Here is a 20,385-nt window from a genome sequence, read left to right as displayed (position 1 = left end):
GGGGGGGGGGTGAGGGGATTTATTTGTCAACGCAGCGATGCTCTGCCCCTGTCGACGGCTGTGCCATGGACCCGCGGCGCGGTCGCAGTCTGTCCTCGCGGCACTTCTGCGCATCCGCCAGCAGTACCAACGTCCACCCCACGCGCTCAACCGCCGCGACACGACGTCACCTCGCGACTTCAACACCGTCACGGTAGCAGAGGAGCGGCAGAGACTGATGGGGGAGGCGATGAAAATCCTTCGCAAAGAGGTGCGCGGTGCGGACGCGCTCTCGGACGTGGATGCTACTTCTGCCACGTTCTGCGTGGAGGTGGGGAAGCTTCTGAGCGTTGCGGCTGCGTTCGGTGCCGCCACGACGACCCCGCGCGTTGTCGAGACGCTGCAGTGGGTTCGGGTGAACAAGTCGCACCTNGCGTTCGGTGCCGCCACGACGACCCCGCGCGTTGTCGAGACGCTGCAGTGGGTTCGGGTGAACAAGTCGCACCTAACGTCACCGCGGCAGGTGATGTCCATCTGCATGCCGCTGCTGAACCTCAGGGACGGCAGAAGCGCCGGTCGGAATTTTGTCGTGACCGAGCTCTGCACACCGCTACTGACAGCGCTGGAGGCGCCCATGACTGGCGCTGAAGCGCTGACAGAGTTGGAGCTCAAACAGCACCGAAGCGCCATCACCTCCGTCTTTAATCTTGTTGGGAAGATGCTGGATTGCGGCGGCAGCAGCAGCAGCACTGATGTTGATGAGATGAGGAAAGATGAGAGTGACCATGACGGTGACCAACTCGGTGGTTCAACTGAGATGGAATCGTTGCTGCCAAAGCAGGCTGCATTGCTCTTCACGCATGGCGTCGACGCGCTGCTTCTGTTGAAGGAGCGGTCGCTGCCCCCACTCGAGGTTGTTGACTGCCTCCACATTCTGCAGGCGTGCCAGCGCCTCGAGGCAGCATGCACCCACGAAGATGTTGAGAGGGTGCACGCGGCACTGACACGGGTGCTGCCGATGATCGATGCGGCGCTCGGTCCATCGGCGGGAGGGACTACTAAGCGACCTTCGGATGTTTGTCACCTTCTCTCTGTGGCCTCTCGACTGCAGCAGCGAGAGAGCATGGCGCAAGTATCCCGCACCGCCCTTGCGCTGCTTCCCCCGGCACTGGCATCTTCAACTGTAAAAGATATTTGCGTTGCATTGCAGGTGCTGGCGCGTCTGCGAAATAGTGCACCGGAAGTTGCCGATGCACCGGTGCTGCAGCGCATAGTTGATGCGGCGCGGCCAAGGCTTTTTCTACTGAATGAAACACTTCCAGGCACTTTGCGACACATTGAGTGCTCGGTGCTCATGACGAATTTCACGCGTCTTGATGTTGATGTTTCGGAGGATCTCATAAATCTCCTCTGCAACTGTTTCTTGACTCACATGGAGTTAGCCCAACCCGCACAGCTTATCCCGTTTCTGCAGGGCTTGTCTCGATACAGCGAGGCGGCAATGAGGTCTTCAAGCAAGACAAATTCTGTACCTTTATGGGAAAGCTCACGTCTTTCGGCTCTGCTGCCGTGTCTTGAACAAACTGCGGATCGCGTTGTTGTTTGCGACTCCGCTTGCAGGTTGACAAGCCATGAGGCGGCACAGCTTCTACTTGCCTTGTCGCAGCTCCGGTGCCCACGAGTAGTGACTGTTTACGTTGCGTTGGAACCCACACTTGAAGAGGCCATCGAACGTTTGTCAACAGGTGTGGTCGATAGCGGGAGCGATAATGGAAACAGTGGCGAGACGCAGAAATCTGAGCAAGACGCGGCTGTCATTGCCGGTCTTACTGCTCTTATCATGCAGGCTCTCCATGCATTTCGAAGCGAAGCGGTGACTTTCCTGCGGGAGGAAGAGATGTGCGTGCGGCGTGCTGGAGAGCTGTATGAGAAGCTTCGAAATGGCGCTATCGACGGTATCGCGCAGATACAGCAGCCCAAGGGTCTTGTGATGTTACTGCATCTACTCACCCCTGAGGGTAGAGGTGCAGGTTACACACGGCTAGAGGATGGTGGCAGCAGCGGCAACTTTGCTGTGGACAATGAAACTGCAGCAACTAAAAACGTTTCATCGCCACATCCGCTTGATGCCGCGGCGCAGCAGGTGTGCTGCCTCGCGCCTGTCTCGAATGCGTACGAAGTTGGTGCTCTCGCAAAGGCAATGGGAGAGTTGTGTTCAAAGGGTCTCGTCAGGGAGTCAGAGGCTCAAGAGGCTATTGCCACACTCTTGCAACGCAGCGAGGTTGTGGAGTTGACTCTCTATGATACACAGTCTCTCCTTGACGGCATGAGAAGGGCGCACGTGCTGTCTATGCCGTCTGCCTTTCTTCGCCGTATCGCGGCACTGCTGCAGACAGCACCGAAGAAGACGACATCAATGATTCGTCGCTTGTTACCACTTCTAAAGGCTGGAGCAGTTAAACCCAACGAAATGGATGCACTGGTCAATCTCGTGGTGGTGGCGATGGGCAATGCCCGCACTCTAATGGCTGAATCCACCTCACCACCACCGCTACGCGAAACGGCTCTCCTTGCTTACACTTTGGCGCAGCTTTACGGTGTCGTGTCTACCGATGCATTGGCAGACAATGACGTGGAAGTGGAAGTGGTGCCAGAAGAAGCAGGAGTTGAAGAGTCTGCGGAGTCTATCGATGACACAATGGATGAAGTGAAGATGATCACCCACGAGGCATTTAAAGCTTTGGGTGACGCCGCCTGCTCCTGCCTACAGCAACACGTCAATTCCAATAGCAAGAACACCAACAACAGTGGTACCATTAGCAGTGGCAACTCTCATCAGATATCCCCACAGGAGGTTGTCATGCTCGTGCAGAGTTTTGAAAACGTGGGGGTTAGGCACTACGCGTTGCTGTATGAAGTTCTTCCACTGGTGCGGGACATGTCTGAGGGGATGGAGCCGCTGGAACTTTCGCTGCTCCTGAATGCATTTGCACGTCTCGGTGTGTGGAACGGGCGAGTTTTGGACGCACTGGCTCGTAATGTCGCAGAAAAGGTGCAGACGTGCAGCCTCAAGCAGTGCCAGTCCATCCTAAAAGCGCTTCAGTCTTCTGGGTTTCTTCGCCCCAGTGCGTTTGTGTCGACACCAGAGCATCAAAGTAGTGTTTCGAGGGATTGGCATTCTGCCGGCACCCAAGACACGCATGCCGCTGTTGATCCACTGGTGGCGCTCGCGACAAGTGTCGTGGGGCGCATGAACACGCTGATCGAAAGACCCGAGTCTGTTGCGGCGGTGTTGCAGTCACATAGCCTGGAGGATGTCGTCTCAGTTGTTAGGGTGCTTGGCTTCTTTGACCAGCCGCCACAACCTGCCTTCGACATGTACCTCGGTATCGGTATTAAAAGACTCGTGTCTGTTGCGAAAGAGGCCAGTGACGACATTTTGCCGCATGAGCAGCGCAAGCGGCTGATGGCCATCGTCTCTCTCTCAGAGTATGTCTGCAGACTCAGGCAGTACGATCGTCAGTGTGTGTCCACGCGGGCGATTGTGCATGCACTTCCCCCGCACGCGTTGCCGGCATCGTTGCTGACAGCAGGTCTGCAGGTCATGCCGGAGGAGAAGGTTGCGGAGCTGTATTACTGGCGGTGTGTCTTTGCAATGCTCTACAGTGTTCCGTTCCCATCAGAGGAGGCCTTGCCAGTGTTACAGGTGGTTTCGGAGAAGTTGTGGACGGGGGATGTGGTGCGTAATCCTCGACGTGTCGGCACCGCTTTGCGGTATTTGACGAAGATTAACTGCGACCATATTGGCGATCCCAATTTGGTGTGTGACATTGTGTTTTCTCTCGTGAGGCGACAGGCTGCGGGAATGGATGGCGGCGCTGCAGATGCTGAAAGGAATGAAAAACAGAATGATCTACAGTCATTGTACTCTGTGAAGGCGGCGACGGCGCTGATTGAGGCTCTTTGTTCTTGTTGTCTTATCACCGCATGTTCTACACGCCATCATGACGAGTCTCAGCGGCTGATATACTTCGTGGAACACCTCCTGATGAACACGGGACAGCTGCGCCCCGTTACAATAGAAAGTGCTGCTCTGCTTGCGGTTGCCGCAATAGATGTGACAGGCCGTCAGGGCGCGGAAAAAGCGTGGCTAGACGAGGTACAGCAAAATATTCTTGTGAAGGAGAGCCAGCTTTCTGTTCATGATGCGGTGAATATACTACTAGCTGGGGCACTCACTCATGAGGTGGGCCTTGTGAAGGCCAAGACGGTTGAATGTGCCGCTCGTGTATTGACGGGCCAACTGGGAAAGACTGACCAGACAGGTTTATGGCTTCTGCCGGAGCTCCACCGCCTCCTAACGACGGGTAATGCGTGCTTTGCGACGTGGTGTGAGCAGTCTGCATCAGTTGCCGACAGTGGCACCTTGCTGCAAGTGCACGAACGAGTCGTTCCTGCGCTGCTGCGGTCGCTGCGTTCTGCTAACAAGAATACCTCCCCGACACTGAGTGTACGGTGCCGCACTGATGTGGCGGATGTGTACCGGTACTGTGCAGCTGCGCGGGTGGGCAGCGAGGAGCTTGGGGAACTTGTGTTGGATGCGAGGGTTGCACGTGAGCCTGCCCACACACAGCCACGCAATACGACTGCGTGAAGTTTACGGGCGGGAAAGAGGGTGGGGCTTCACTGGTTGGGCGTATTTATTGTGGTGTATTTAAATTTGTTTCTGTGTCTCCATACTTCTCTGTTTTGCAAGCTAAAATGGAATGAACGTATCCTCTTGTCCGTTTTCTTTCCTTGATTCCCTGTTGGAACTGTGTATAATAGTGTGTGTCAGATATTGGGTAGCAATTGTTATTATGCTCTCAGACGCAGAATTCTTCCACCGACTTGATGTTGCTCTCGCCCCAGTTTCAAAGGTGTTCCAGCACCCCGTGCCGTTCCACGGGAGGCTCAGGGAGCTCGGTGGCTCGCTTTCAGAGGGTCAAATGACACTAACCTCTTCGCTGCGCCGCGCCCCCTCTATTAGTGGCACTGCTGGTGGTGGTGGTGGTGGTAGTGGTGAGTTGTCGGAGGGGTCAAGGGACAAGGAGGCGCAGGCGGTGGAGGCAACACTGCGGCAGATCGCCAAGGCGGAGTGCGAGTCCCGTGTGGAGGGCCTGCAGCAGTGGCTGGAGCGTGCGCAGAATGGGCGACGAATAGGGGAGCAGTGTCTGAGCGTACTCAACAGCTTGTCGAGTTGCCTGGGATCCATGCGTGATGTGACAGGTGCCGTCCAGGAGCAGAGCAATCATTTGAGCAGCAACGCATCGGCACTGATGGTGCGCAAGACGAAGCTGGAGATGGTGCAGGAGGAGCTGCAGCGTATGATTAAACACTTCACACGCATTGGGGTTCTCACGCGGGAGGCTGAGCAGCCAACGCTGTCGGCAACCTCCGCTCGCTATCCTGGTATGCTGCAGGAGATGGAGGAGGAAATGCAATTCTTATCACGGAATCCGCAGTTCTTGTCCTCCAAGGTGTATGCAACGAAGTTGGCTGTAGCCCAACAGCGCGCATTCCAGTGCTTAAAAGATGCTGTTGTGGTGTCTCTGCAAGCCGCACAGACTGCGACAACTGACGCCGATCTGTACCAATGCGCCTTCTACCAGAAGCAACAGAGTAGTGAAAACGCAGCTCCAGGTTCTGCTGCCGATACTGAACTCATCACAACACCACTCTCATTCCACGGCGCGGAGGAAAGCACAGAGAGACAACGTATGGTATCGGAGAAGCTCAGTGCCATTAATAGCATCTTTTGTGAGAAGCTCAGCGAGAAGGCGTCGCTACGCCGCATGATGGAAGCGCGTCGTGGCGAGGGGCAGATGGAGGACGACATGAGCGACAACGATATCCTGGATGCCTACCGTGAGGCGCGTGTTGTGATAGTTGGCCCCCTCCTGCAAAATTGGCTGGAGGAGTGGTGCGGTAGTGGCACGACCAGCAAGAGTATGCCGCAGCTTGTGATTCACCTTATTGAGCTCATGAAAATTGCCCTTGCGCATGAAAAGGAAGTCTTTGATGAAGTGTGGTTACGCGAGGACTTTAGCGCACGCGTTTTCCCACAGCTCGTTGTGGGTGTCTCCAATGAGGTGTACCACGTGTTTCGCTCCCGGCTGTTGCAGTTGGACGAACTCGGGGAGCTGGCGCAGACCATTGAAGAGATACAGCGTGCCAATGTGCGACAGGAAGACGGCGTCGCTGAGCTCGGCGGGCTGCTTACAAAGATGACTCAGGACACACAAGAGCGGCTCATCTTTCGCACAAGTGTCTTCCTGCGCGAGGCTATCGTTCGCTGTTCTCCAACCAAGGCTATGGCACAGCAGTTTTTGTGTAAAGACAATACTACCGAAGACACCGATATTCCTGCCCTCAACAACTGTGTGTCGCTTCTGCGGTTGCTGTACCCCTCCTTGGAGCTTTCTGTCTTCTCCGTATTTGCAGAGGAGGCCATTCACTGCACACTGTTACAGGTACAGGAGCTCGCGAAGATAATGGGACATCAGCAAGGGGAGTACAGTGTTCTTAAGGGCCTTATGTGCCAACTTTCTCACCTGTTGCACCTTCGCGAAGAACTGTCACGCATCGATGAAAACATCACTGTTGTGGAGAAACGTATCGACCTCACCAGGATTGCTCAGCGACGGCTTGAGATTGTGCAGTCATCGCGGGAGTCGAAGAAGGATGTGGAGAGTGAGATTAAGTCATGCTGTGATCGTATTGTACAAGCGTTCTTTGCGGAGGTATCTTCGCCACTTTCTGGCATCGCTCGCAAGAAGCCGAAGGAGATTGAAACAGCTGCTGGTACTGTGGAGAAGAAATGGAGTACTCTGGAAACCTTGCTTAGTGTGTACATTGCAAATGCGGCGACACGGGAAGTTCTTTTGCGTCCCGTTAGGGCACGACTTGACGAATTGCTTCGCGAGACGGCTTCGATACAACGGCAGCATGGAAGGGGATCCCCAGAAGGAGTAGGGTCGCTGGCGCCCACTGCATCAGCGGAAGGTTCTTCCACACCTCCACTGCGGGATGGGCGCAAGAAGGTGGAAGAGTCAACGCAGTCGCATTAACCTCCGGTAAGTGATACTCTTCCTGGAAGTACGAGTATTTCCTTGGCGTGATTGGAATGTGGTGCTTCTCGTTGCTCTCATGGTTGTGCTACTCACTCAAGGCACAATGAGATTCTTTACATGTCTACTTGCCACCCCACTCGAACCGACAGGAGAAGTTACATTTTTGCTTCTTCCCTTCTTGTTTGCACTCTCAGTGAAGAGGTACATGCCGTGTTGTCCTTTAGGGAAGTGTACCGTTAGCCTCATTTACTGTTGAAACGAAAGAAAATAAAAGACAAAAAGAACGAGAACGAAAGGCAAACAGAAAAAAAAACCAAGGTGAGAAAGGACAAGAGGGGAAAACTGGGCTCAACACGTCCCAATCAAAGTTCGCGTGTGTGTGTGTGTGTGTGTGTGTGTGTGGGTGTGTCTGTGTGAGTGCACGCTACTCTCCGATCTAGGCAAAGTGTAATGCTAAAATTCTTTTTCGTGGGTAGAAAGGTCACTAGCAGCGTGCCTGACAATGATGCGGTGCGGCGAGATCAGCGGGAGGAGATGGAGTTCGCATCATTCCTTGCCGCACCCGCAGCTGCAGGCATTCGTGCGGAGCTGGACAGTCATAGAAGCGTAGCAGCGGAGGTGCACCACCCTTCCCCAGTCGACACGGGACTTGAGGGGGTTGTGCTGCAATTCCTCCAGACGGAATCATCGCCAGTCGATGTACCGGTGAAGTTACTCGTGCTTCTGATACAGCGTCTAGGCCGTGGCTGTGCTAACTATGATGAGGCGGACCTTGTTCCTTTCCTGCGTGTCTCCCTCCCTAACCTTCTTGCGCTGGCAAATGCGAGTCCATCTAAGAGTGGTGTAGCGATGGTGGAGTTGGGGCTTGACGAGCACTTGTTGATAGTGCTTCAATTTGTTCGTTCACGACTGATGAGCCGAACCACTATGTGGGATGCTGCTGCTGCGAGGGGTATAGCCACAAGTGGTGCGGCAGTTGCGTCCGAGAACACAGAGGAAGGTACTTTTAATACCGACACAAGCAAAAGCAGCGTAGGCGCGGTGCGGCACTCATACGCTGTTTTGCGCAGGGAGGTGATGACGATCCTCCACAATGTGTTGCGACTGCTGGTTGCTTTGCACGTCGGGGCGATGCCAATAGCAAACAACGCTACAGGACTGCCAAACAGTCAACTTGCGAAGGGGCAGGTGCGTTATCGGTCTGAGAACAACTCCATTGCATCACTTGTGACATTGCCGCACCGCAATTCCTCAATAGAATCACCGAGTTCGACAGGTGTAATTAGTGTTAGTGGTGACGTTGACCGCTCCGTAGTGCGCGAGTCAATTGTTGCCGAATGTGGGCATCTGTTCCTTTACTGCTCGAAGGGTGTTTTGGACTTGAATATGCCGGGGGAGGAGGAGGAGCAGATGGTGGCGGAGGTGTTGTGCTCGCTGGCGCTCCTTATACCGAGTTTGTACCAAGATCCAAGTGAACACATTGTTCATGTTTCACTCGCGGGCACTGGTGTTCAACTCGCCCGTTTCCTTGTTGTAAAGGAGCAGAAGGAGTCGGACGTGCTGCTACGCCAGTTGTCATGCAGCTTGTTGCTTGTCACGAAGCTGCTGCGAGAATGCCCACTTCTAACCATCCAGGCTATGGGCTCTGTATATTTCATTGACAATCTGGTGGAGGCGCTTCAAGTGATGGGAACAAGATACGAGTGCGCCCTTAACGACAAGGGCTACGCGATAATGCGAAGCGAGTGTATGCAGGAGTTGCAGTCTATCACAGATATAGAAGTGTTTCGTGTTCGCAGGATGTCTGACAAAGTACTGGTACTCCCCCGACCGCGGTTTGACCGTTTGGCCGATAACAGCAGTGCGGACGAATTCCTGCATTGCTATCTTGGTCTTTTGGAAACACAGCGTCACATAAAGACTATGGCGGAGGTGCGAAGCAACTCAGCGGTACTGCGCCAATTCATAGAGATTGAGCTAAGCATACTCAAGAGTATTCTAAATGCCCCTGAGCTTCTTGCACCAGTATCCTGCATCTACGACACACTGATGAAGTATGTCATTTACTCACTGCCGCTGAATGATGTAGGGGCACCGGAGAAGCAACGTATTAGTGTTCTGAAACCGTTATTAAATGCTGGGCTGTATCGTATGCTGTTTCACGAACGTGCCTTAAAGGCATTTCGAGAAGATCCACGACTTCAGTACGCGGCGGTGTACCTGCTGCACTACATGCTTACTCGCCCACCGTCCACATGGGAAAGGGACACAATGAGTAGTGTAGAGGATGAGGTGGGTGTCATTCTCGACACACTCCTCACTGGTGAGGCGGGTGATACTCTGCACGATAAACCGAATGTCTTGGTGCCTCTCTGTGCCGTCTTGCTATCGTCTGTCTATGGTCCCAACTCCGCCTCTGTGGTGGATGCTATCTTGCAGAGTAATGGCATTGCATTGTTTGCGACTATTGCCAACAAATTTAGCATTACCGATGGAATAGAGAATCGGGCGGGTAATATTGGCGGATGGGTAACATACCTGCTTACGCAGTTGATGCGCCAGCCAGAGATACAGTGTGGTGTCTTGAAGGATCAGGCCGGCATTGCCCTCTCACTTCTCCCCGTGAGGGACATTCGAAGGGATGCGGAGCAGATGCTGACCGCCCTACTCACCCACCGCTGCGCCGATACGGAGTACCCGCAGCGTATGGAGTTACTGGTGAAGTTCACATGGGAGTCTTTGAGTCATTGTGCGAAGTTGGATGGAGAAATCTCTGAGACGACGGTCCCCATCGATGCGGAGGACGAAGACCACATCTTTTTGTCCATTTTGCAATGCATACGAGCTTCTATTCGTGCTCTTCGCGCGGACTCGCCTTCTTGGGGTCCCGTGCGGCAGTTGCAAAACGTGCTTTGTGGCAGTGCGAGCAGCACACCTGACGCATTTCTCCGTTTATTGCATCGAGCAAACTTACCGTGGAGCGGTGTAAAGGCGTCGCTCGGCCTTTCGTCCATTCTGCACACCATTTCCCTGCTTCTGCAGGGAAATCCCGCCCTGCGTGCCCATCTTTTCGAGACTGTTAGTGCCGAGCAGCTAGTCGATTGCTTTAGGAGTGCTTGGTTTGCTTCGCGAGGAGGGTCGTGGCGAAACTTCGTCTATTGCATTCTCTCGCTTGTGTACGAGGAGGATAGTGGCTCACCAGAGGATGGCCCATATGTACGGGGGACCCAATCAACTCCTAATTCACCCGTCTCACATGCGGGTGAGAAGAATTACACAATAATGCAGAATCCAGAGATATTGGTGCCACTATTGCGTATTTTCACCACAGTGACAGAGTTTAAGACGAAACACCGTGACGCACTTGAGTACCTCCTTGCCCGTATCTCACACACATTGAAAGACTCACGTGTCTCGCTGTGGATGGTGGCTAATGTCGGTTTGTTTGAGTCGCTGACGGCGTTGATTCCTGTTGTTACTGGAACTGCCCTTCTAGAAATGGTGCTGGCACTCATGATGAACATTGCCACCCACCATATTAATGTACGTGAGACAAAGCAGTTCCTGATCAGTATTGTTCATACAAACAGCGAAGAGGAAAGATGTCGGTTTGTGCCAATAGTTATTGAGGTACTGAATGTCGCCTCCTACGCTTTTTTTAACCGTCAGACGGAACGACAAAACTACATCGCCTTCCGCGAGTATAGTGGACTGACTGGCGTAAAGGCTATGTTGCCGGACTTCCCTGCAGATGGCTACTCTGTATGTATGTGGTTGCGGTTGGAGCGTCGCGTTGACCGACGTATGTCGCAATGCATCTTCTCGCTGCAAGGGGTAGAGAAGCGAACTGTTTTGGAGGTTGTAGCCACTGCTGATGGAGTTTTTGTTATTTTCCAAGATGCACAGAAAAAGACTCTTGAGCTGGGGTTAAGCTTCAGCCTTACGCCACAGTCGTGGACACATCTGGCGGTGGTTCATCGACAGGCCATCTTTCCATTTACCAAGAGCGAGTTCGTGCTTTTCATCAACGGGGCAGAGGTGACGACTGTGTCACAAGTGCAATACCCACAGTTGTTGCGGGGCTTCTTTTTCATTGGTACGCGTGGTGAGGACGTTGAGCAGCGCACCTCCGGTGGCTCCTTCACTGGGCAGATGACCGCCGTGTACTTCTTCAGTCGCGCGCTGTCTGCAAAGGATGTGATGGAGCTCTTTGTCGGGGAAACTGATGTGTTGAATGTGAAGTCGTACGCCTCGCACGTGGCGGTGTGTGTCGACCCCCGCTTTGGCGAGCGTGGTCAGCTGCGGAACTTGGCGACGTTGCCGCGCGGGAAGCCATCGGAGAGGCCGCTCATCACCTACGAGGGTACCGTCGCATGTAACACCAGCAGCATCATAGACTCTATTTGCGTGCTCGGGGCGCTGCAGACAGTGGTGGTACCGCTGCTTGTTCTGCTGGTGAACCCACAGCTTCCGTTTCAGTGCCGTGTACCCGCGGCGAAGCGCAAGACAGTACCGGAGGCGACGCGTAAGGCGCTGGACGACCTGCTGAAGCTGGTGGAGTCACTGCTCCTTAGCAACATTGTGCGTGCGGATGTACTGGAGGTTGGCCTTTTTCCTATGATCTCCCACGTGCTGCAGCAGTTCGTCGCCTACCACTGCCCCAACCTTCCACAGCGTTTGTGCAATCTCTGCACTGCACTTCTGCCGGATGGCGCCGTCTTCGACGCGGCGTACACAGTTCTCTTTCTCTCTGGGGATCTACTTCACGCGTGCGCGGAACCAACGCAGCTGATGCTCATCAAGACACAATATATTGTGTGCGGCACAAACACTACATTGCGCCAGCGTGTGAGCGGCCTCGACCTTCTTAGCTTCATCGCCGGTGAGGTGGCACATGTATACAACACGGAAACCACACATCACTATGCAATGCGGACAGAGTTCTTTTCTCTCATGGAGACAATCATGGTGGGTCCTGTCACACTGAATGACGCAGAGGCTATTCTCCGTTTGGTGAAGAGTGTGGTGGAAGACAAGAGGGAGGAGACTTCATTGGTCATTGAAATTCTAGAGCGCACCCGACTTCTGGTTGTCAACAGAAACCCTCTCCTTGCTGTTTTTATGGGCAAGAAGGAGTTCGCCGCAGTTCTCATTCCACTTCTCGATGATGCTCGTGCTGCCCTTCGAAACGAAGCCCTGCTATTCTTTTGCTTGCTTGTAAGCCGTTCACGGCGGACGCAGGAGTTGCTAAACCCCGCCTTGTTGACATCTCACGAGGCAGTACATGTCATGTACGATGTTTCCTTGTCGTGGCTGCGAGATAAACTCCAGGCTGCAGATGTGGATGTCGGGCTGTACGAAACGCTTCGTGCGGCCCTAACGGGTCGGTTTGATGTTTCGTTGAAGGGATGTGTTGAGATGGGGGGGAGTGACAAGATTGTCTTTGCCCCCGCCCTGACACCGCTGCTACAGCTGATGAAACGCTGCCAGAATAAGGCAATGAAGACCAAGGCGATGCAGGACATTGCTTCCCTGGTAGAGCACGACCCATCGTCATGGAAGGCGATTGTCTCGGTGCCAGGGTGGTACGCGAGTATCGTTGATTTGTATCTCTCTGAGGATGAATCACGCAATGAACAATCGAATGAGGGGTCAGCCCTTTTTGCGGCAACAACGGTTATATTTACCCGTTCTGTCTTTCTTGCGCTTCGACAGGAGACATATGGGGCATCTGAGTTGGAGCTTCTGGTGGCCTACCTTGTCCAACAGCGCGCCCATGTTCTTCTAAATGCAGTCCTGATAAGAGTGGTGAAGGAGTACATAGAATTGCTTACTGCCCGTCGGGATGGGAATGGCGGGACAAATTTTGTACTTGGTGGCCAATTGGCTTCTTCAAACTTTACTGCACTTCTCTTCGTGATTGAGGACGTGCTCTTCTACTCTGCCACAACATATCAGGCGTACGGTGTGGTACGGCACCCAGAGCCGCAACGCAAGCGTGGATATACTGAAGCGGATGAATTAGTGGTGACCGCCGTTGGTCAAAACGCACAGCAAAAACAGGAGCAGTCCCAGTCCCTATCGCTGTTTCAAGAACCCTGTGAAATGCCAGATCGAACCTCATTCCGTTCTGGTGACCTGATGTGGATTCACAATGCACCTGATGGTGTGTGGCTACATGCCTCACTTGCGGCGCGTACAATGGATCTTATCACGGTGCATAGCACGATTCTCAACTGGGGTGGAACTAGCAGCAACAGCAGCAGCAGCGGTAATGGTGGCATGGACGTCTGTCCACGCGGGCGGCGGCTTCGAAAGGGTGGTTGTATGCGTCTTTTTGTGCGACTATTCCGCTTGTTGTGTAGTTTTACGCTACGCAACGAAGCGCAGGTGGACGACATACTCTTTCTGGCTGCGCGTTGGGTGCAACTTGTAGAGAACGAGCAAGGATCATTTATGCTGCTTCGCCGACAATTGACGGAGCAGAAGGAACATTCGCCTCTGTCCAGTTCTATGATAATGATTCTCAGCTTGCATGAGCTCCTCACTCGGCGGTTGCGATTCTCGGTACAAGGACCATCACTACGCCTTCAAGATGCCAACCACGAGATTTTGGACCGCATCAAGTGCCTCTGCATCCTTCATCGAAAAGCCTTCAACCAAATGCAGGTTTTTCACACGGAGGCGCCGTCGGATGGTTACGCGCTAGTAACGCTCAAAGGCACACTTGATTGGCTATGTTATCGCGGACGTGTGAGCTCAATGAGCGACTTTGTGGAGGTGGCCTCTCGCCAGGATTATGACGCGTTCATATTTAAATGTACGCTAACGATGGAACGGGATCAGTTAACAGAGAAAAGTATGGTGCAGCACATCGAGCAGGAGCATGCCATGACGATGGCGCAGCTGCACGAGATAATCACCAACCTTAGTGTGGTGCGAAAGACGATGCTCGACGCGCTGGAGGAGTACCTGCAGGCGACCACGGAACAACGAGATGAGGTTGTGGCATCAACTGAGCGATACACCCCACAGGCGGCTCACACACTCGCCACGGTGGTGTTCAACACTGTGTGGACGCGCTTCCTTGACCGGTGCAAGGGCACCATTTGGGATCTTGACCCTGCGGGTCAGCACAGCATCAAATACGTCCGGCTACGGGAGGTGGAGCAGCAATTACTTGTGCGTCGAAAACTGTTGTTCGACTTCAATGGCACAGACCATGCGAACATCACTGCAATGGGATCGCTCCCGCCCGATACACAGCCGCCTGGAACACAGAGCTTGAGCTTGCGCGGCGGGGAGCAGCTGCTACTCTCGTCTGACGAGGCTCGTAATGAGGACGAAGAGGATGGAGAAGAGGGAAGGAAGGGGGAAGAGAGTGTGGAAGATATCGCCAGTATTTCGGCTCTCCCGTCGACACAGGAGATCAACCCAACTGTTCATTTCTCCATGGCCTGCGAGGTACCCTATATGATGCATTGCTGGAGCGCAACTTTAATGATCCGAGAAGGGGATCTCTGCATCTTTTTCGATGACGAAAACACATCGTATAACCAACGCATCGCAGAAAATGTAGATTCATTTCTCATCAAGCCACGTAGTATTATCTATCCATCTGGGCATACATCAATTCTGGCGCCAGGGCGAAGATTTCGTATGCAGCGTAGCGCTCTCGAGTTGTGGTTCCGTGATGGACGGAGTGTTATGATTAATTTTGCCACCATAGCAGATATGCGCATTGCCGTGAGCAATATACGTACTGCAGCGGAACGACACAAGGTTCCCTATATGCCCTTCTACGTATTCAATGAGAATCCAAAGAAAGAGCAACTGCTGCGGCGGCGCACGGAACAATGGCGTGGCCGCGAGATCTCCAACTTTGACTACTTGCTGTGGTTAAACTTTTTCGGTGGCCGCACGCTTAATGACTTGACGCAGTATCCTGTATTTCCATGGGTCCTTTCGGACTACACCAGTGAGCGACTCGATCTTGAGAACAGCTCCACATTCCGTGACTTGACGTTACCAGTAGGAATCTGCGGGGATCCAAGGTGCCGTGCACGGGTGGAGTTGCGATACGAAGAGACAAAGCAACTCGGAGATGTACCGGCGCACTACTTTACCCACTACAGCTCACCTGCTGTTGCGCTCTACTACATGGTACGCCTGGAGCCTTTTACAACACTGCAGATCGTCCTGCAGGGGGGGCGCTTTGATCACGCGGACCGCATGTTCCACTCGATGGCCACTTGCTGGCATGGCGTAACAACCAATTTACAGGATGTGCGGGAACTCATCCCTGAGCTTTTTTACCTTCCTGAGTTGTGCATAAATAAGAATGGTGTGCAGTTTGGGTGCAGGCAAGAGGGGGAACCCATGGACGCCCTGGAGCTGCCGCCTTGGGCTCACGGGGACCCTTATGAGTTTATCTATTGTATGCGTGAGTCCCTTGAGTGCGACTATGTCTCGTCTATGTTGCATCATTGGATTGATCTCATTTTTGGATACAAGCAGCGTGGCAAAGAAGCTATCGCCGCCCTCAATGTCTTTAATTGGCATTCTTACGAGGAGCTAGACAAGAATCACAGCAGCGATGTGGATCAGAAGCTGCTGATTGACTCACTTGACAACATCGGACAGACTCCTACTCAGCTCTTCACACGGAGTCACGCTGAGCGGCGTCCACAGGAGGTGGCAGATCCTGTCGTCTGCTTGCTGAAAGCAATGACTGTTGATATCCACCGTACGTGTGCTCGTGTGGCTCGAATAGTGGTGCTCGGCTCCGACCGCGTTCGTGTTGTTGGCGGAAGTGGCGCCACCATGTTATTCCGTCTAGTTGTGACACCTGTCACGAAGCGTGCGTTGGAGGCTAGCACGGTGCCTCCACCGGGAATGCCTGGCACTGTCCCCGGCGCGATTGCAACAACAACAACACCAACTTCACTCTCAGGTCGCCTCGGTAATAGTGGTGTTGGCGGTGGTATCGCGCCTGGTCGCCCAAGTGTTGACGTGATAGAGGAGGTAGAGCGGCGGACGGCACCGCTTCCCTCTGGTGTGGTGCCAAGCACCAGTGGCAAGGGCGGCGGCCCCTGCGAGACGGAAAACATAGCGTTGCTGTGCCTCGACAATGAGATGTTTGTCGCGTTTGGTGGCCTCTTTGACAACACATTTATGGTATGCCCGCTGGACTCTTCTTCGGTGTGGAGGGGAGAGCGGCTGAGCGCCCACCGGGGTCGCATCGTGTGCATTGCCGCAAGCGCTGATAGTGAGTACCTTGTGAGCGGTGCGGAGGACACCACATTTATTGTGTGGAGTTGCCACCTGAAGCACGGCCACAGCAAAATACACGTCGACCTTCTCTTTACAGTGTACGGCCACGAGGACAACCCCACCGCGGTGGACATCAACCCAACACTTGACCTCGTTGCGACAGCCAGCAGGGACGGTGTGCTGATGCTGCATAGCGTGACCAGCAGCAGACTCGAGCGCAGCCTGCGTCACCCAGATAAATATCCCATTGACCGCGTGTTGATTCAGTCGTCGTGTTTTTTGCCCAATATTCTGTATACTTCTATGACGGACCACGTGATACATCAAATCAGCATCAATGGTGTTGCTATGCATTCCTTGGCGGTACCGGGGCGAATCACAAGCTGGTGCATAACACCGAAGCAGTACATCCTTGTCACCACAGCACCATATACAAAGTATAATGCATCCGAGGAGTGTGGTGGGACGGCCCTCTTTATTCATTCATTTTATCTCTCTATTCTGAAAACTGTTGCTTGCCCATTGTTGAATGCTGGCAGTACGCTCTCCTGCTGTGCCGTCCACCCCTGGAACCCTCAGGTTATTCTCTGTGGATCATCGGAAGGGTCGCTGTTGCTCTTACGTGCGGAGTAGTGGAGGCAACAACAGCAGTAACAGAACCCACGAAGAAAACAAAAACGCGACAGGAGCAGAAGTATAAAAGTTCAAGACTCAAGAGTATCATTCTCCTCCTCCTCAGGGACCGTTACAGCTGACGGCTGGATCCCATGAATGGAAGTGTGTATGGTGGCCGCAAGAGCGTCAGCGAAGTCAGAACGACGCCCCCTCTTGCACAAACACACACCCAAAACAAAAAAAAAAAAACAAAGAACGATGGAAGGAAGAACGAAGTCCATGAGTGATTTGTTTACGTGTTTCCGCTCTTCCGCAAATGAGCGCATTCCCACTTGCACGCAGGTCTCTTTCCTTTCTTCTATTAAGGTGACTGTTGAGGTAAATAAAACCAAAAAGAACGACATGGAAATGGGGAGACATGGTGCGTTCTCAGCGGAGCGACACCGCGAGCCCGCGGCGACGAGCAGCGATGAGCTCTCCGGTACCCCGCTGGTGTGGGGGTCGTCGACGAACTCGACCACGCGTGGGTGGCGGAAGGTGCTGTACGAACGGCAGCCGTACGAGGACAACTACGTCGACCCTGAGCAGTTCATGCAGGGTCTCCGACAGAATGTGAACCTCAAGACGTATGAGTACGGGAAAGTTGTCATGGACACTTTTGTCATTGTGCAACAGCTGTCTTTTGTCGTGTTCTTTCTCTTCGTGTTCGTACTGATATTGTCGGAGCGTGTTGACGCGTACGCGCTGCTGTCAATTAACGCGACACTCTTTGCGCTTTCATTCGTCTTTTACGTGCAGTTGCAGCGTCAGCAGTCGCTTGAGTGTGGCAAAATCCCAACGCCGCTCATTCAGCACGCGGTGGAGCTTGGAAGACAGGTGCTTCCATTGGTTGCAATACTCATCCTCGTCTCGCCCATACTGCAAACACTAACGGTCACATACAGCAACGATACAATTGTCGCACTTAGTACCTTCGCTATGTGTCTGCACGTCTTGCAAACAGACTACAACTACCTGAATTGCTACACAATGAAGTACCAACAGAATATGGCAGTTAATGCAGCGACATTTGCCACCATTCTCGTTGCCTCACGCATACAAAGTCCGTTTCATAGCGGTGCTCTTATTGCGTTTGGTATCTTGTGCTTTACATTGTCACCTATTCCAAGGCATCACGTCAAGCGTACCTCTTTGACAGCGCACGTGGGTCTTACGTTTGCCCTCTGCGGCCTTGCTGCGGGCTGTCTGATGCTGGTGCCAATGCTTGCGGTGGTTTACTGTCTTCTGGTAGTGGCGGTGTCGGTGGTCATCCCGTGGTGCTTCGTGACGCTGCACGGTAACATGAAAAAACAGATTAATGGCCCATGGGACGAGGCGAAGCCAATCAACAGTGCTGCTGCGGCTGAATGGGCAAACGCAGGTCTGCTGCGTTGATAGTTCTCTCTCAAAAAAAAAAATCCTTCTATATGGGTTCTTGCTATCATTGTTACAACGTATCCAACTCCCAGAGTAGCATCTCTCCTCACCTCTATGCCTACGTGTTGCTCTTTGCTCTTGTAGCACATTCCTCTAATTACAAATGCCCGGCTTTGTCCATTGTTTTTTGTTTTGTTTTTGCCTTGTTTTGCTTTCTGGGCGTGTATGCTAACTGGCTCCGCTGTGCAGTTGTCTTTCTAGTGCAACAAGGCCAGTCAAGCAAGGGAGAGGGAAAAAGAAGGAGCGTGAGAAAGATACAAGGAAATATAAAGAGGCATTTTGAAACCGATCCAAATAGTAACAAAAAAAAAGTATAAAAGACCATGTCTAACCATGGTTATTATGGTGGCTACTCCCTTGTGCGCTCCAGCACAAACGCCACAGGGGGTAGCAGTGCTGGCAGCGACAAGGCGGCGGCCGCAGCAGCAGTGGGTCTCGCCCGGGTGAATTTCGCCTCCTGCAATAGCGACTGGATGCCGTCACTTGCAAGGTCGTCGGCCGCCGGGGCACGCTCCACGGCGGCGCCCGTCGATGCGGGAGTGCAGCCCGCTGCTGCAGCTACTGAGTCTGCTACACGCAACACTCTCCTGCGGGCATTCCTCGGCGTGCAGAACTTCTACCGCGGTGTGCCACTGAGAGCCGTCAATAACAACACAAAAGTCGGCGCGACACCGTCCGGTACAACCACCACGTCAACGGCTTCTTCGGCGACGGCGGCACCGGCGGCTATTTCCGCGGAAAAGAGGAATAAGAAGAAGATATTGAGTATTCCAACCCCAATCGGTAGCGACACGTGGGCAGCCCTCAGCGACGCTGCGCTCACGGCAAAATCTGGTGTTGTCGCGACAAGACATGGAGTGTCACGCCCGGTTGCGCCTATGGCCATTGGTGTGTCCGAAATGGATCTTGAGGAAGATCTGAGGCCGCAGCGCAGAGCCCCGGAACCCCTCTTCCGTGATCTTCTTGCCTTATCCTCGCCTTTAGAAACCAATACGTACACCGATTGTAGCTACAACCTGAGCAGCACTCATCGGAGTGAGCCGGTGCCAGTGGGTGGTCTCCAGCTGGTGCATGAGCGCCACCACCCCGTACCACCCACTCCCATTTCCGTGAGCCCTCTGCTGGTGCCACAGAATGGGGACAGCGCCGAGCAGGTGGACGCTTTTGCGCGAACAAGGGAACCCGACTCCCCCGAAATGCCATTAGAAGAGGGCTACTTTGTATCGCAGGCGCTCCTGGATGAGGTCAACGCGGGTAGCATCATCAGATCCGCCTCTCCCATCAGCCCACAGGAGGAGAGCGCAACTATTCCACTACTTTTTGGTGGAAGTGGTGGTGGTCGCCGCAGCGCTCTGTCAGGAAGCCTGCTTCGCGAGGGTGATGAAGAGATTCGTCTCTTCGACGGCGATGAAGAGGAGGATGCTCTGGAGCGCATCAAGCGGGCTATTAACATCGTCATGTCGGTTGCCGCCACCGAGACTCCTGCCCCGGACGCTGACGCCGCCATGCCCAAACCGAAGAAGGGCGTAGACTTTGACATGGAGTGGGTGAACGCCAAGCACCACGGCCAACAGCAATGTCCCTTCTTCCACGGCATCTAAGTGAGCACATGGATTATGAAGTAGGAGCCTCCCTTTCTTTTTCTTTTTATTCTGAAGAAATTGTGAAGAGAATGCATGGGAGGCGTGTGTGAGGGAGGAAGAAAGGTAAAATTGGGACGACGGGGTCTTTTGGTGGTTGGAGGGAGGGGAGAGGGAGGAAACGTAAAGGATAAGAGCAAAAACGGACAGTACTGGGGGTGGGCTCACTTGTGTCCTCAGACTGTACTTTGTGTTTCTATGTATTTCGGAGCGGAGGCTTCCACGCCAATTTTTTTGGTCGTATGATTCTTTTTTTTTTTTTCCTTTTCGCCCTTTCTCTCTCTCTCTCT

General features: G+C 53.5%; 5 protein-coding genes across 5 annotated transcripts; all 5 read left to right on the top strand.

The window, feature by feature from the left end:
* Positions 1-37: 37 nt before the first annotated feature.
* DQ04_01961040 (hypothetical protein) lies at positions 38-4,633 on the top strand (the record flags this gene model as incomplete). The annotated part of the gene is made up of 1 exon (XM_009311354.1): positions 38-4,633. One exon carries the CDS (start codon positions 38-40, stop codon positions 4,631-4,633), a length of 4,596 nt encoding a protein of 1,531 aa, XP_009309629.1.
* Positions 4,634-4,838: 205 nt separating this feature from the next.
* DQ04_01961030 (hypothetical protein) lies at positions 4,839-7,088 on the top strand (the record flags this gene model as incomplete). Its single annotated transcript, XM_009311353.1, has 1 exon — positions 4,839-7,088. One exon carries the CDS (start codon positions 4,839-4,841, stop codon positions 7,086-7,088), a length of 2,250 nt encoding a protein of 749 aa, XP_009309628.1.
* Positions 7,089-7,541: 453 nt separating this feature from the next.
* Positions 7,542-16,997, top strand: DQ04_01961020 (neurobeachin/beige protein; the record flags this gene model as incomplete). The annotated part of the gene is made up of 1 exon (XM_009311352.1): positions 7,542-16,997. The coding sequence occupies one exon, from the start codon at positions 7,542-7,544 to the stop codon at positions 16,995-16,997; it is 9,456 nt and encodes a 3,151-aa protein (XP_009309627.1).
* Positions 16,998-17,381: 384 nt separating this feature from the next.
* DQ04_01961010 (phosphatidylinositol N-acetylglucosaminyltransferase subunit C) lies at positions 17,382-18,413 on the top strand (the record flags this gene model as incomplete). Its single annotated transcript, XM_009311351.1, has 1 exon — positions 17,382-18,413. One exon carries the CDS (start codon positions 17,382-17,384, stop codon positions 18,411-18,413), a length of 1,032 nt encoding a protein of 343 aa, XP_009309626.1.
* A 365-nt stretch (positions 18,414-18,778) lies between these two features.
* On the top strand, positions 18,779-20,056 carry DQ04_01961000 (hypothetical protein; the record flags this gene model as incomplete). Its single annotated transcript, XM_009311350.1, has 1 exon — positions 18,779-20,056. The coding sequence occupies one exon, from the start codon at positions 18,779-18,781 to the stop codon at positions 20,054-20,056; it is 1,278 nt and encodes a 425-aa protein (XP_009309625.1).
* Positions 20,057-20,385: the final 329 nt, after the last annotated feature.

The sequence above is a fragment of the Trypanosoma grayi genome, assembly GCF_000691245.1.
Source record: "Trypanosoma grayi strain ANR4 Tgr_196_V1, whole genome shotgun sequence".
NCBI lineage: Eukaryota > Euglenozoa > Kinetoplastea > Trypanosomatida > Trypanosomatidae > Trypanosoma > Trypanosoma grayi.
Note: the sequence above shows the minus strand (reverse complement) of the source record. Positions and strands in the feature narration are given on the sequence as shown.